The sequence below is a fragment of the Eleginops maclovinus genome, chromosome 23 (assembly GCF_036324505.1).
Source record: "Eleginops maclovinus isolate JMC-PN-2008 ecotype Puerto Natales chromosome 23, JC_Emac_rtc_rv5, whole genome shotgun sequence".
Taxonomy (NCBI): domain Eukaryota; kingdom Metazoa; phylum Chordata; class Actinopteri; order Perciformes; family Eleginopidae; genus Eleginops; species Eleginops maclovinus.
In genome coordinates, this window is record NC_086371.1 from 22268271 (window position 1) to 22281105 (window position 12835).

The following is a 12835-nucleotide window of genomic DNA, read 5'->3' on the forward strand; positions in this document are numbered from 1 at the left end:
GGGCAAGATGACCACAAAATCTTGTCACGAAGGACATTCGAATCATAACGTGATATATGGATTTGAATTAAGAAATGGTTTAAAATAATCATCAGTTATTTATTTTTTCTTCTTTTATTGACTTCACATGAGACACGCTTGAGCTAAGAAGAAAAGACACAAACCAGGAAAACTGAAGACAAATCCAAACGGAAGCTGTAATGTTTCTGAGGAAGTGTTAGAGGTTTTAAGGTTAACAGGTATAAATAAATACCAGCCTGACTTTGGTTTGTGCAGTATTAAGGCATATAAAATAACACAAATGAGTATTTTACAGTAAATAGGTAAATGTAAGATAGGGTTTTTATTTGTTGGTCGTCAGTTGTATGTATTATCCACAGTTTTGTTTTTGTTCAACTATCATGAATGAACTGTTCTCAATTCAATCTTTATTTTCAAATTGTTTGTTAGTATCTGGAGGAGAACACCAAGGCCACAGGAGATGAGATCCAGCAGGCGCTGAAGCAGTTTACAGACAGCATAGTTGGAGTGAATGCTGAAGGCTCACAGAACACCAAGCCTGTGAGTACACACACACACACACACACACACACACACACACACACACACACACACACACACACACACACACACACACACACACACCACTCCATTACAGACCTCTACAAACACTTCACATTACTCGATATATTTATAGGTATAGAATCTATATTGTCATATAAATTAATTTCTAATTGTGTGTGTGTGTGTGTGTGTGTGTGTGTGTGTGTTCAGATCAAACACCTTGTTGAAAAGAAGACCAGTTTGATCAACGACTTCTGGAGGATCCACATGAAATCTAGGAAGTGCCCTTTCTGCAGGTAAATGATACGAGTGGTTTTGCCTTTTTCTTGATTGTGATTAAATGTCTGTCTGAAATACTTCCTGTTTAAATGCTCAACCATCTAACATCTAAGTTGTGTGGAACCAGTCACTCTTTTGTGTTTCTACTACTTGTATGTCACAACTCCACACTTGCTGTTTATTTAAATGAGATAGTAGCTGGTAGATGTTTGGTTATGTTCTGTGTGAAATTGGGCCGAGTTGATACTAGGAGATGTTAAGAGTCAAAACACTATCAGAATGAGACATCCTGCAGAAACCCGCCATTTAAACCCGTTTTTTATGCCTTGGAGTCAACAGCAGCTGTTCCTGCAGACGTTTAGGTTTTCCATCAGGCTGTGAATAGGATGAATGAAGAAGAAGAATGAATGTGTCATAGGAGAATATAATGAGGGTTAGGGTTTTTTAAATGGGCCTATTATGCTCATTCAAGTTCATATTAGTATTGTGTGCTTCTATTGGGACATGTCTCCATGCTTTAATGTTCGAAAAGCTCTTTATTTTTCTCCTACTGTCTGTGCTGCAGCGCCTCTTTTCACCCTCTGTCTGAAACCAGAGCCCAGTCTGCTCTGATTGGTTAATTGCCTGGCTCTGTTTTGATTGGTCAACCGCTTAGAGATGTCCAACAATGTGTTAGAGCGCTAGCCAATAGAAGCGCAAGTGTTACATAGGGATGTCATTATCTTATGAAGGTAAACAAAGCAGTCCAATGGAGGCGTTTCAGGCAGGGGGAGGAGAGTAACTCCCTCTCGAAGCAACACCGACTTGATACTTTGCAGACCATTTACATGCACACAAACCTATATAACGCACTACAGGAAGGGTAACCCCAAAAAGCTTAATAGGGCCCCTTTAATAAATCACCCTGAGAATGCAGTCACACACAGGATATCATCCAGCAGGGGGCAGTGTTTGCTAACAGAGGTCTACTCACAGAATAAACACCTGTACTAACTCACTGCAGTCTGTCCATCAAGACTTTTGAGTCCTCTTTGCTTTTGTCTGCACACTTCAAAGTCTTACCCAGAGAGCAAACGGTGTGTTACTATAGCCGGTCCCGGGATGAAATAACTCTTTATTATTGTTCGTCTTTGGACATTTGTTTTCAATTTGTTGTCAGCTTTAAGCATTGGGTGGCCTGTTCCTCTTTATTAAGTGAAGGTGATCTGTCCCAGTGCACTGTAGTGTTCTTGAAGTGGACGGTCCTTACACTTCTTTATGGTATAATGTTGTTGTTTGGGTTTAAATATCAGTGGTACAAGGAAACAGCACCATAAGTGCATTGTGGTGTGACCAAAGTGAACTGTTCTTGTGTTAGGCCTCGTTACTACAATCAAAAACTAAGCATAGAGGAGAATGCCTTTACGATTATTATATTATAAACATTTCAACTGAAGCAAATTAGCTTTTTGCACGGAAAATCTGAACAATAGGCTACAAGTGTAGGTAGCAAAAAGGAAGTAGTACCTCTTTGTTGAGATGCTGATAATTGTCACACTCTTAATACACTCTTAATGCCATTTATATTGTAATCCTCTTCTTTTGTGTGTGTGTCTGTGTGTGTGTGTGGCTGTGTGTGTGTGTGTGTGTGTGTGTGTGTGTGTAGGACTGGCAAGTTTACATTGCGCCGTGAACACAACAGTAAGCTGATTGTCACGATGCCGCCAGGAGCACACACCATTGGCAACACTGATGGTAGGTGATATATTTTATATAGGTTTATTGTGCTAATGCTAATGGAAAGTGAGATGGAAAATAAACATATTGTTCACTTCTTTGTGGGAAAGATATATTGAAAGGGATGATGGACCATTCCACGTTTTTCTTAAATCTTAATCTCAACATGTATGGCAGCCATTCCAGGGTCTGTTGAATTTCAACACAGAGAAATGTTGTCAGTGGTCTATAGAGTACCATACAAAAAACACATTTTAAGTAATAAAACAAGAGAAAATGATAATGCTGTGGTCTCTTAATTTTTTCCGCGGCTGTATATACAGTGAATATATCTGAGCTGCTTTTGCTCCCATCTCCCTGCAGAGGATCTGATGGCGGGAAAGAGAGTATACCTGACGGCGAGCACTGCCAGAGAGCACAGCAACAAACTGTGGGAGAAAGAAGGTAGGCCTCAAAAACAATGTCCTTTGACTGTTAGGTTTCAAGGTTTCAAGTTTCAAGGTTTTATTTGTCATATGCACAGCAGATACAGCGTATATGTTGCCAATGAAAATCTTATGTCGCGTGCTCCTCCAACAACTCAACATACATGGTGCAAAAGATAAATAAAATAGTGAAAAAGAGAGAAGAATATTTACAATAACAACAATACAGATTTGAGGATGTGAAATATATACATATGTGGAATACATTGAAAGTATTTAAATACTTTACTCTGTGGAATGAGGAGGTATGGACAGATGCATATATTATGTATAACAGATGTATATGGCAGATGTGTATAATATATAGATATGTGTACTATAAACAGATATGTATGGCAGATGTGTATAATATATATATATATATATATATGTATGTGTGTACTATAAACAGATGTGAGTAGACATTCACACAGCTCAGGAGTTCAGTAGTCTTATAGCCTGTGGTATAAAACTGTCTCTGAGTCTGGTGGTCTTGGTCCGGATGCTGCGGTACCGTCTGCCAGACGGCAGCAGACAGAACAGATTGTTGCTGGGGTGATGGGGGTCCTTTAATATCCTACCGGCCTTCTTCCTACACCGCTGGGTGTAGAGGTCCTCCATGGATGGCAACTCCGTCCTGGTGATGTGCTGAGCAGTTTTCACCACCCTCTGTAGAGTCTTACGGTTGAGGGCGGTGCAACTGCCATACCAGGCGGTGATGCAGCCAGTCAGGATACTCTCGATGGTGCACCTGTAGAAGTTGCAGAGTATCCTGGAGTCCATGTTGAACTTCCGCAGCCTGCGGAGGAAGAAGAGCCGCTGTCGAGCCGTCTTGGATATGACCCTGGTGTGATGTGTCCATGTCAGGTCCTCACTGATGTTAACCCCGAGGAACCTGAAGCTGCTGACTCTCTCCACAGGAGTCCCGTTGATGGTGATGGGTGTGTGTGCTTCTCTCTGCCTCTTCCTGTAGTCCACAATCAGCTCCTTTGTTTTGCTGACGTTGAGATGGAGGTTGTTGTCCTGGCACCAAGATGTCAGGGCTCTGACCTCCTCTCTGTACGCCGTCTCGTCGCCGTCTGTGATCAGGCCGATGACGGTCGTGTCGTCAGCAAACTTGATGATGGTGTTGGAGCTGTGTGTGGCCACGCAGTTGTGCGTGAACAGGGAGTAGAGGAGAGGGCTGAGCACACAACCCTGAGGGGCTCCGGTGTTGAGGGTCAAGGTGGAGGATGTGATGTTCCCCATCCGCACTGCCTGAGATCTGCCCGTCAGGAAGCTCATGATCCAGTCACAGAGGGCGCTGTTGAGCCCAAGGTCCCTGAGCTTAATGATGAGCTTGGAGGGCACAATGGTGTTGAATGCTGAACTGTAGTCAATAAACAGCATTCTCACATAAGTGTTCCTATATATTGTTAATGGCCAGTAACAATATATTCTAACGTTTCAAAAGTAAATATTTAAGTGTGGTCTCACCAGAGGGCACATATGAGTTGTGTAATATATCATTTGATAAGAAGTATACCAAAAATGGGTAAAATCTTTGAAATATGAAAACAGATCAATTGATTTTTATTGGAAAAAGTGTCTAAAACTGCAATTATTACCGATCATTTGTATTGGACATCTTGTTTACTATTGTTGATCTCCCTTTTCATAACTTCTTGTTGTCTTGAATCAATAAAATACTAGTTTTAACCGTTTTTTGTATTTTTTTTCGGCCCTTTGACAAGTGCTGTATGAATGATGCCCTTCTCTAGAAAATATTTGTGTATTATTGTGTTGTGGTCTTGAAATGTCAGTCACAAGAACCTGATTTTTGTCTGTTAGAAGGAATGCATTTTAAAACATGCTTCATATCGTCTCTCCTGCTTCCAGGTTTCTTCTTGAAGTGCCTGTTCTCAGGAATGGAGGAGGGGAAGCTGTCACCGGCAGCAGAGGAAGGGTTCTATTCTGACCTCTTCTTCCTCGAGCTGCTGGTGGTCCCATCCTGCAGGTACAGCATAGAAACACACACTCTGAACCACTGGTTGTAGGGATGCTCAATAGATAAAAAGGTTATCAAAATCGCAATAAAGTGCAGGAGTGAGTCCTAAAACCTTCCTAAAGACTCCATCGTCTCAAGTGTAATAAGCTCCGCTTCGCGTCGGGCTCCCTGATCTGCCTGTCGGGTGTTCTTTTCCCCGTAATGACCGCCTCGCTACACATTATCCTTTACATATTATTCCCAACACTTTTTCAAACCCTTTCTTTTCCTCAGGTATCGTCCAATCAATCGCCTCGGCGACCAGATGTTCACTAACGGTCAGACGGTCAACATGCAGGCGGTGATGAAGGACTGTGGAGTCGTCCAGAAGCTGCTGGCTCTCATAGCGGGGGAGAAAATTACTCAGGAGGAAGAGGTGAGAGGACCTGCTTACACTTTTGATTCCCTCAAAAAGTGAACGAGTAGTTATGTATGATAAGGCATGCTTCACACGTCCAATTCACTTTTTTTTCTTAGGCTCCAGAACAGATGGACCAGGCGTTTCTTACGGGGATCCCCGGGCTGACCATCACAGATAAACTCTACAACGTCTGGGTGCGGCTGCAGACCCACGTCAACATCGTCTTTGACAGCGACATGGACAAAATGATGTCGGAGAAATACCCCGGGATCAGACAGGTATCCTGCAACTTTGCCCAATGTCAGATTACTATTTCTCTGTTTCTCTTGCTTTCTCTGACCTGTTGCATCAACAATCACCACAGCATCGATTTAATGGGACTACGGAGCACGATAACTTCCTCAGTGATGGAAATCCATTCAGTCCAATTACCCAATATACCCCCTGGATAAATATCTGGATAAATATTATATACTTATTTTGATCACCCCGATAAAACTGCATAACAAATGTTGATTTTGAATATAAATACGGTTATTCTTGGTAAACATATTTGTATTCTGTTATTTTAAACACTAACCTTGTGTTAGTTGTGGTTAACTCTGACTTTTCTCAAAGGAGATCTAATGCTTTCTATAGGGCGGCCATCTCTTTGCTAAATGTTTGCACTCAGTGGGGGGGTTCTGTGTTTGTGGTTGCAGTATTAACTTCAACAATTAGTCCAAAAACACATCTTTTTTTGGGGACTAGAGTTGGGAACTGAAACTCATTTCTGAGAAAGAACCAACACAGATTTCCCGGTACACAAAGAAAAAAAAATATTTCAGTTCTGCGTGGATGAACAAAAATAGCGTATTGCTTTGCCGAGTGCAACCCCTTCCAGAGACTGCACTGAAATCACAACCTGAATTGTTAAAATACAAACAATGCTTCACCCTAGGGCACCCATTTCCCTCGGAAACCAAATGACCAACACCACTGAAGTCGGTTTCACGTTACACTGAGGCATTCTGCCTTCCTTTTCTTCTTTGGTTTGCTGATAATGACATGCTGCCTATTTGTCCCCTCTCCTATTCCAGATCCTGGAGAAGAAGGACGGACTCTTCCGGAAACACATGATGGGCAAACGAGTGGACTACGCTGCACGATCCGTCATCTGTCCTGACATGTACATCGGGACCAATGAGATCGGGATCCCTATGGTACTGATCATTTTCCAGAAAGAAAAAAAGGTTTTCTCGAGGAAGGGGAAATATATGAATGATCTGGAATTTTCGGTCTGCAGGTGTTTGCTACCAAGCTGACGTACCCCCAGCCCGTCACCCCCTGGAACGTGAAGGAGCTCCGTCAGGCCGTTCTCAACGGGCCCAACGTCCACCCCGGGGCATCCATGGTGATCAACGAGGACGGCAGGAGAACCATCCTGTCCCCGACCAGCCTTGTGCAGAGAGAAGCCGTCGCCAAGCAACTGCTGACGCCCTGCGACGGGCCGCATAAGATGCCCGTGAAGATCGTAAGACCGTTACTCTGATTAGAATTAACACACAAAGGGATAACATGTCAGTCAAGGTTTACTTTCCATAATGATTTGAACACGATTTTATTCATTTAAATGTTTTCTTTTCCATGAACCAGGCTTTAAACACTGCCAGAGCCCAGACTGTGTTCCTGTTGATGTTTACTTCCTGTCTGTCTGCTTCTGGTGACTTTTCTCGTGCTCTGTTCTTTTCCCTTTTTTCTTCTTTGGGAACAATTTAGCTATCATCAATCCATGGTTTCGTGCTCTTCGCAAATATAAAAACAATGAATCAAAATCAGAATACCTTTATTCGTCCCACAGAGGGAACATTTTCATTAGTTATAGCAAAAAGAGGCAAAGACAGCTTAATATTACACCCAAGATACAAAATACACACAACACTCCATGGTGCTTTCTTTGATTTCTTGAGGAAAACGGATGTGTTTTTTTGCCCAAACTGACATTGGGGCTTTTTTCTGAGAATTGATATGATCAGAAGCCTCCCAGAGCCATCAAAAAAAGAGCAGTCCACTGGTTGTCTAAATGAGCCAATCAGAACAGAGCATCAACTAAGCCCTGTAATAACCACCATGGCGTTTTATCTGTGCAGGTGAATCGTCACATAAAGAACGGAGATGTGATGTTGCTGAACAGACAGCCCACTCTGCACAGACCCTCCATACAAGCACACTGTGCTCGCATCTTACCGGGAGAGAAGGTACCTTCTAATCCGTCCACTCATGTTTTTTTTTTGTGTTTGAAATAGATTATGATAAATACCAATTTCTTGCTTCAGGTTCTGAGGCTCCACTATGCCAACTGCAAGGCCTACAACGCCGACTTTGACGGCGACGAAATGAACGCGCACTTCCCTCAGAGCGAGCTGGCCCGAGCCGAGGCCTACACGTTGGTCAGCACCGACCAGCAGTACCTCGTCCCCAAGGTGGGTGAACACACACTGGGAGAGGATTTCCTTGGAGTATAACATGTTGTCATCGCAACTTAAAATCAGCTGCTGTCTAGAGAAAATGATGAGTTAGGCAAATGTGCAAAGAAACACAATATCGATATAAAGTGTTTTTAGATTAATGCTTGCAAGCATGATGACTCCTTTAGAGTTCCGTCCTGCTCTGTGTGTGACAGACTCTCTTATAGGGAAACTTCAAAGATAATTTACATGACAACACCATTTGGGCTCAGCCAGTCGCCCTATCACAGAATGCAAAACTTCCAGGATACCATTTTGTTTTAAAGTTACATTTCATTAGGATTACACTTTATTAAGCTTTAATATCATAATTTAAATGCTTTCATCCAAATAAGGATCTAAATGGGTTCTTTAACTAGTTTCAGTGCATTTTGCCCTCTGCTCTCTACTGTTTGACACTCTTTCACTCTGCTGCAGTCACAAGCATTTGCAGTCAGTCAATCAATCATTAAAAGAATCACAGCCTACCACCGTCCTAAACTATTGCATCAATAACTCAAAAAATCTGAGTTGTTTTACACACTTTTTATCTGACACACACTATTGTATAAGCCACTGATATACAGAAAGAGTGCAGCCTTGTCAAATTCAGTGCTTCCTCCTCTGTTGATGCCACTGGCCAAAACAGCTGCCACAGTTATCCCTTTCCCACCAAACCGGATCCTAGGCCAGCTTGGAGCTAGAGCCTGATAAACACTGGTTCTTCGGCTCTTAATGCTGAAAACCAGATTTATTTGGCTTCAAAAAACTATTGCTCTAGAGACAAGAACCACATACGTCACGCTTACGCTGGGGGCGGGAGAGAGATTAACCTGATCAACAACAAAAAGCCATACGTTGTGTGCAGCATGTACACAACGACAAAAAGATGGAAAATGCAGAAATGAAGCAGCAGGGGTCCGTTGAGGAGAGCAGCTACCTACTAGAAATCTGGGAAGAACATTTGAACGTCGCTTATGACTAATGGAAAGTTTGTGGTTTAGTGGTCCTGTTATTTCCATTTGGTTTTTACAAAGCAAGAGCAAAATGAGCAGCGCTTCGATACAATCTCCCATTGTTGTTGTTGTTGTCGATGCGAGGGATTCCCGCGCGGTTTCTGTGCAGGCACGTAAACCATTACGTCATGATGCAAACAATGTCGCATCACCACTCGGGTTCCGGGCAGTGGAAACGCAATTGGTGCTAAAAAGTAGAGCCGGTTCAGAAGCAGGAGAGCTCTAACACGGAGCTGGGGCTGGTTTTGTGGGAAAGAGGCAAGTGAAACTGTAGTTCATGGGCCCTGTGCCGCTTCATCACAGCCCCTGAGGATACATACAGTATGTACTAACACACAGACGTGTAGTCAAATGAAAGAGTGCGAATACTCTGCAGTTGCTGGTTGTTTTTAAAAACATATGCAGTTTTTTTCTTACATATTTAAGGTAGGCTATCATGCCCAAACAAAACATGTCTTTTAAATGTTCAATTGTTCTTTTCAAAGCAGGAGTATATGCTAGGATTTACCTGTGCGGTAGTCACAGGTCAGCACTGAGGTCTCTCTCTCTCCACCTCTCCTCAGGACGGTAAACCTTTAGCAGGTCTGATCCAGGACCACATGGTGTCGGGGACGAGGATGACGATACGCGGCTGTTTCTTCACCAGAGTGCAGTACATCGAGCTGGTATACAGAGGACTGACAGACAAACCAGGCCGAGTCAAGCTGCTGCCACCCGCCATACTCAAACCACAGCAGCTCTGGACAGGGAAGCAGGTAACACCACCTGTTACCTCTTTTTAGTTCATTGCTGTCTCTGTTTGGATACTCACTTTAGTGCCCTGCCATGTTGAGCCTCAAACAAGGGTTTCGTGTAGTGCTGTCAGAATTGGCACACGGCTGCTGTAGCCTCACTGAAGTAATGATTGCTGCTTGCTAGTTAGCTAGTAGGCTAGCAGCGTTCACAGTAGCAGATCCTTACCGAATGCTCAATTAACCCAATAGAATTAATGGTGGCTTCTTTTTGACTCATGTAGAGTGGTATGTGTATCGAATTGTTTAAAAAAATTATGTTTAAATATTATTTGTATAGTGCTGTGTTTACAGTTGGTTAGCCAAGATGACGAACGTTGGGTGCAATAATGTCCAGATGTCACATTTTTAAACGTGATGTACCATGCAGCTACCCATATTGCATGTTGCTGTAATTCAGAGGGATGCAAAATATCAATAGCACATGTTAGTACAGAAGGAGGCAATTTGAGACACACAATATGTTTAAGTACGCTTTGACTTTTGGGTGCTTTATGAATGCTATCATTGTCAGCAAACCCAAGTTCACTAGTTCAGCTTTCATCCCGTGCTTTTTTCTGCAAACTCAATGCAGCTAGCGTGTAGTTACTAGTGTTTTTTTCTCTGTAGGTGGTGTCGACGCTCCTGCTGAATGTTATCCCGCAGAACGCTGTGCCTCTCAACCTGGTCGGCAAATCCAAAATCCCCAGCAAAGCGTGGATCCAAGTCCCACCACGGGCTGCACCGGGATACAAACCGGACAGCATGTGTGACTCACAGGTACACACACACACACACACACACACACACACACACACACACACACACACACACACACACACACACACACACACACACACACACACACACAGAATCAGCATGTGGCCTACAAGATTTAGACTAGGTCTGCATTTTTTTGCCAGCGTTTGGCAGACCACAAGGCACATTTTAAACACTAAGCAATTTCTGGCATTTGACCATAAGGGAAATGCTAAGTTGCTAACTCAAATAACTGAGTTTTAGTAATCACTCCTGCACCACATTTGTTACCCCTATGTTTAAATACCCAACGTTACTCCCTGGTTCAGTAACTCATTGGTTTGAAATATATTAACACATCATGTTACACATTATTAGGGTATGGGTGCTTTGAGTGACAGGCAGGTGCCATCTCCTGTTGCTAACCGCTATCTGTCTGCTCTGCTGCATGACACAGGTCGCCTCAATTTATTATATTAGCCATGAGTTAGACCAGGGTGGGGCTGTCAAGATGCCAACTGCTGAATAGACCCATTTTGAGCTTCATTACACTTCAGGACCTACTTCCATATTTTCCGCAGTCTACGGTTTAACCCCTCTTTCTCTCTCTTTGATTCCCAGGTGGTGATCCGTCAGGGCGAGCTGCTGGTGGGGGTTCTTGACAAAGCTCACTACGGCTCTTCTGCCTACGGTCTGGTCCACTGCTGCTACGAACTTTACGGAGGGATGACCAGCGGCAAGCTGCTCAGCTGCCTGGCTCGACTCTTCACTGCCTACCTGCAGCTGTTCAGAGGCTTCACTCTAGGTAAGAACCCACGTAAAGGCAATGAAACATCAAGGCATCTGATGCAGAGAGCATTATTTATTTGGCTATCAGTGTCTATGTGTAATTATCAATGGTAGAATAAAAGACATGTTTTGGGTTTTTTTGTATCTAGGTGTGGAAGACATCCTTGTGAAACCAGGCGCCAACAGGCAGAGGAAAAAAATCATCCAAGAATCACTGAAGATTGGCACCAAAGTGAGTAATTGTTCTGGCAGAATAAACTGTAAGATCCTGTCTTCTTTATGACAGTATGATCATCTAAAAGGTGTGTTTATAGGCAATTAGAAAAACTGCAGCCTTGTCAAATTCAGTGCCTCCTCTGTGGATGCCACTGGCCAAAACGGCTGCCACAGTGAAGCTGTAGTTCATGGGCCCCACGATGCTTCATTAAGGCCCCTGGGGATAAGTATGTACTACACACAGACATGTAGAGAAATGAACTGAACCAGGAAGGATGAGTTAATCTGCAGCAGCCACAAATAACATTTGGTGTCAGACCTCATCATTCTGTTAATCGGTCAGATTTGTGAAAAGAATTGCGACAACATTCATTGCTGTGAACAATATGCAAGGTTTTTCTAATTCTTATTCATTCTGTCTGTTCATAAACTTGCAAGAACTGCATTTTTTTGGCCACTTGGGGGTAGCAGACACAAGTTGTGAACGCTACATTGATTATCGACACACACTTTAGCACACAGTTGCTGATTTACACATCCAGCAGTTATAGAGCAACTTTATCATTGGTTTGGAGTCATGAATCTGGTGAATGGTAGTCAAACAAATGCAGATTGCTCCACTATGACCCCCAGCGAGTCTCTTACTGTCTTTCTGTGCACTTTGGGTTTGTAGAGCTTTTTCACTGAAAACAATGCTACGAGACCATAGAGAGTTAATCAGTATTAAACTATCAAGTTTGAATACTAAATCCTTTTCTTGTATTTTTACGAGGTAAAACATATACACGCGTGGTGTTGTAATAAGGAAATGATTGACATACTTGTACAAGAAATCAGAGGGTTTTTACTTTGTTATGACAGGATTTCTGAATTATTGCATGAACTTCCACTCTTTGCTTTTCTCTATCGTGCAATTCATGTTAAATATTTTTGCTGGAATTACTGGTGAATGTTTGGCTTTAAATTGGCAATGGGATTCATTTGCGTAATATTCTTTTAACGCGTTGAGGTTTCAAGTTGAATCACGTTTAAATTGGACATTAACACAAAATTAACACATTTTTTCCCTTCTGTCTCTTAGGCCCTGCAGGCAGCCTTCAACCTGCCCCCCAACGTTGATCAAGCTGAGGCTCAGAGCCGCTGGCAAGACGCTCACCTCAACCCTGACCAAAGAGACTTCAGCACGGCCGACCATAAGTTCAAAGAAGTGGCAAACCAAGTGAACAACGACATCAACAAGGTTACCACCATGGCTAACGCTAACATTTAGGACAGTACACGTAGTGTGCACTGCAGGGTCTTAACTAGGGGACGTGGGGAGCCTTTTCTGTTTACTTTAGCTCCTGTCAGATAGTTCCAGGTGTCAAAATGTTTCTCGGGGCAGTACTT

The 12835-nt window shown here is 42.9% G+C and overlaps 1 protein-coding gene and 2 non-coding genes across 3 annotated transcripts in view; all 3 read left to right on the plus strand.

The window, feature by feature from the left end:
- Window positions 1-12835, plus strand: part of polr1a (RNA polymerase I subunit A) — a 38950-nt gene that overhangs the window by 2214 nt on the left and 23901 nt on the right. Inside the window, exons 5-20 of the mRNA XM_063876537.1 lie at window positions 451-561; window positions 775-860; window positions 2489-2577; window positions 2923-3003; window positions 4902-5019; window positions 5284-5425; window positions 5527-5688; window positions 6490-6612; window positions 6696-6923; window positions 7540-7647; window positions 7726-7872; window positions 9476-9667; window positions 10313-10462; window positions 11063-11246; window positions 11380-11462; window positions 12528-12686. Of these exons, the coding sequence (XP_063732607.1) occupies window positions 451-561; window positions 775-860; window positions 2489-2577; window positions 2923-3003; window positions 4902-5019; window positions 5284-5425; window positions 5527-5688; window positions 6490-6612; window positions 6696-6923; window positions 7540-7647; window positions 7726-7872; window positions 9476-9667; window positions 10313-10462; window positions 11063-11246; window positions 11380-11462; window positions 12528-12686 (2163 nt within the window). The remainder of the gene's footprint in view (window positions 1-450; window positions 562-774; window positions 861-2488; window positions 2578-2922; window positions 3004-4901; window positions 5020-5283; window positions 5426-5526; window positions 5689-6489; window positions 6613-6695; window positions 6924-7539; window positions 7648-7725; window positions 7873-9475; window positions 9668-10312; window positions 10463-11062; window positions 11247-11379; window positions 11463-12527; window positions 12687-12835) is intronic.
- On the plus strand, window positions 8490-8583 carry LOC134860381 (small nucleolar RNA SNORA5). The gene has a single exon (XR_010165233.1). It is a non-coding gene; the product is annotated as a small nucleolar RNA SNORA5 (small nucleolar RNA).
- LOC134860386 (small nucleolar RNA SNORA5) lies at window positions 11559-11692 on the plus strand. The gene has a single exon (XR_010165237.1). It is a non-coding gene; the product is annotated as a small nucleolar RNA SNORA5 (small nucleolar RNA).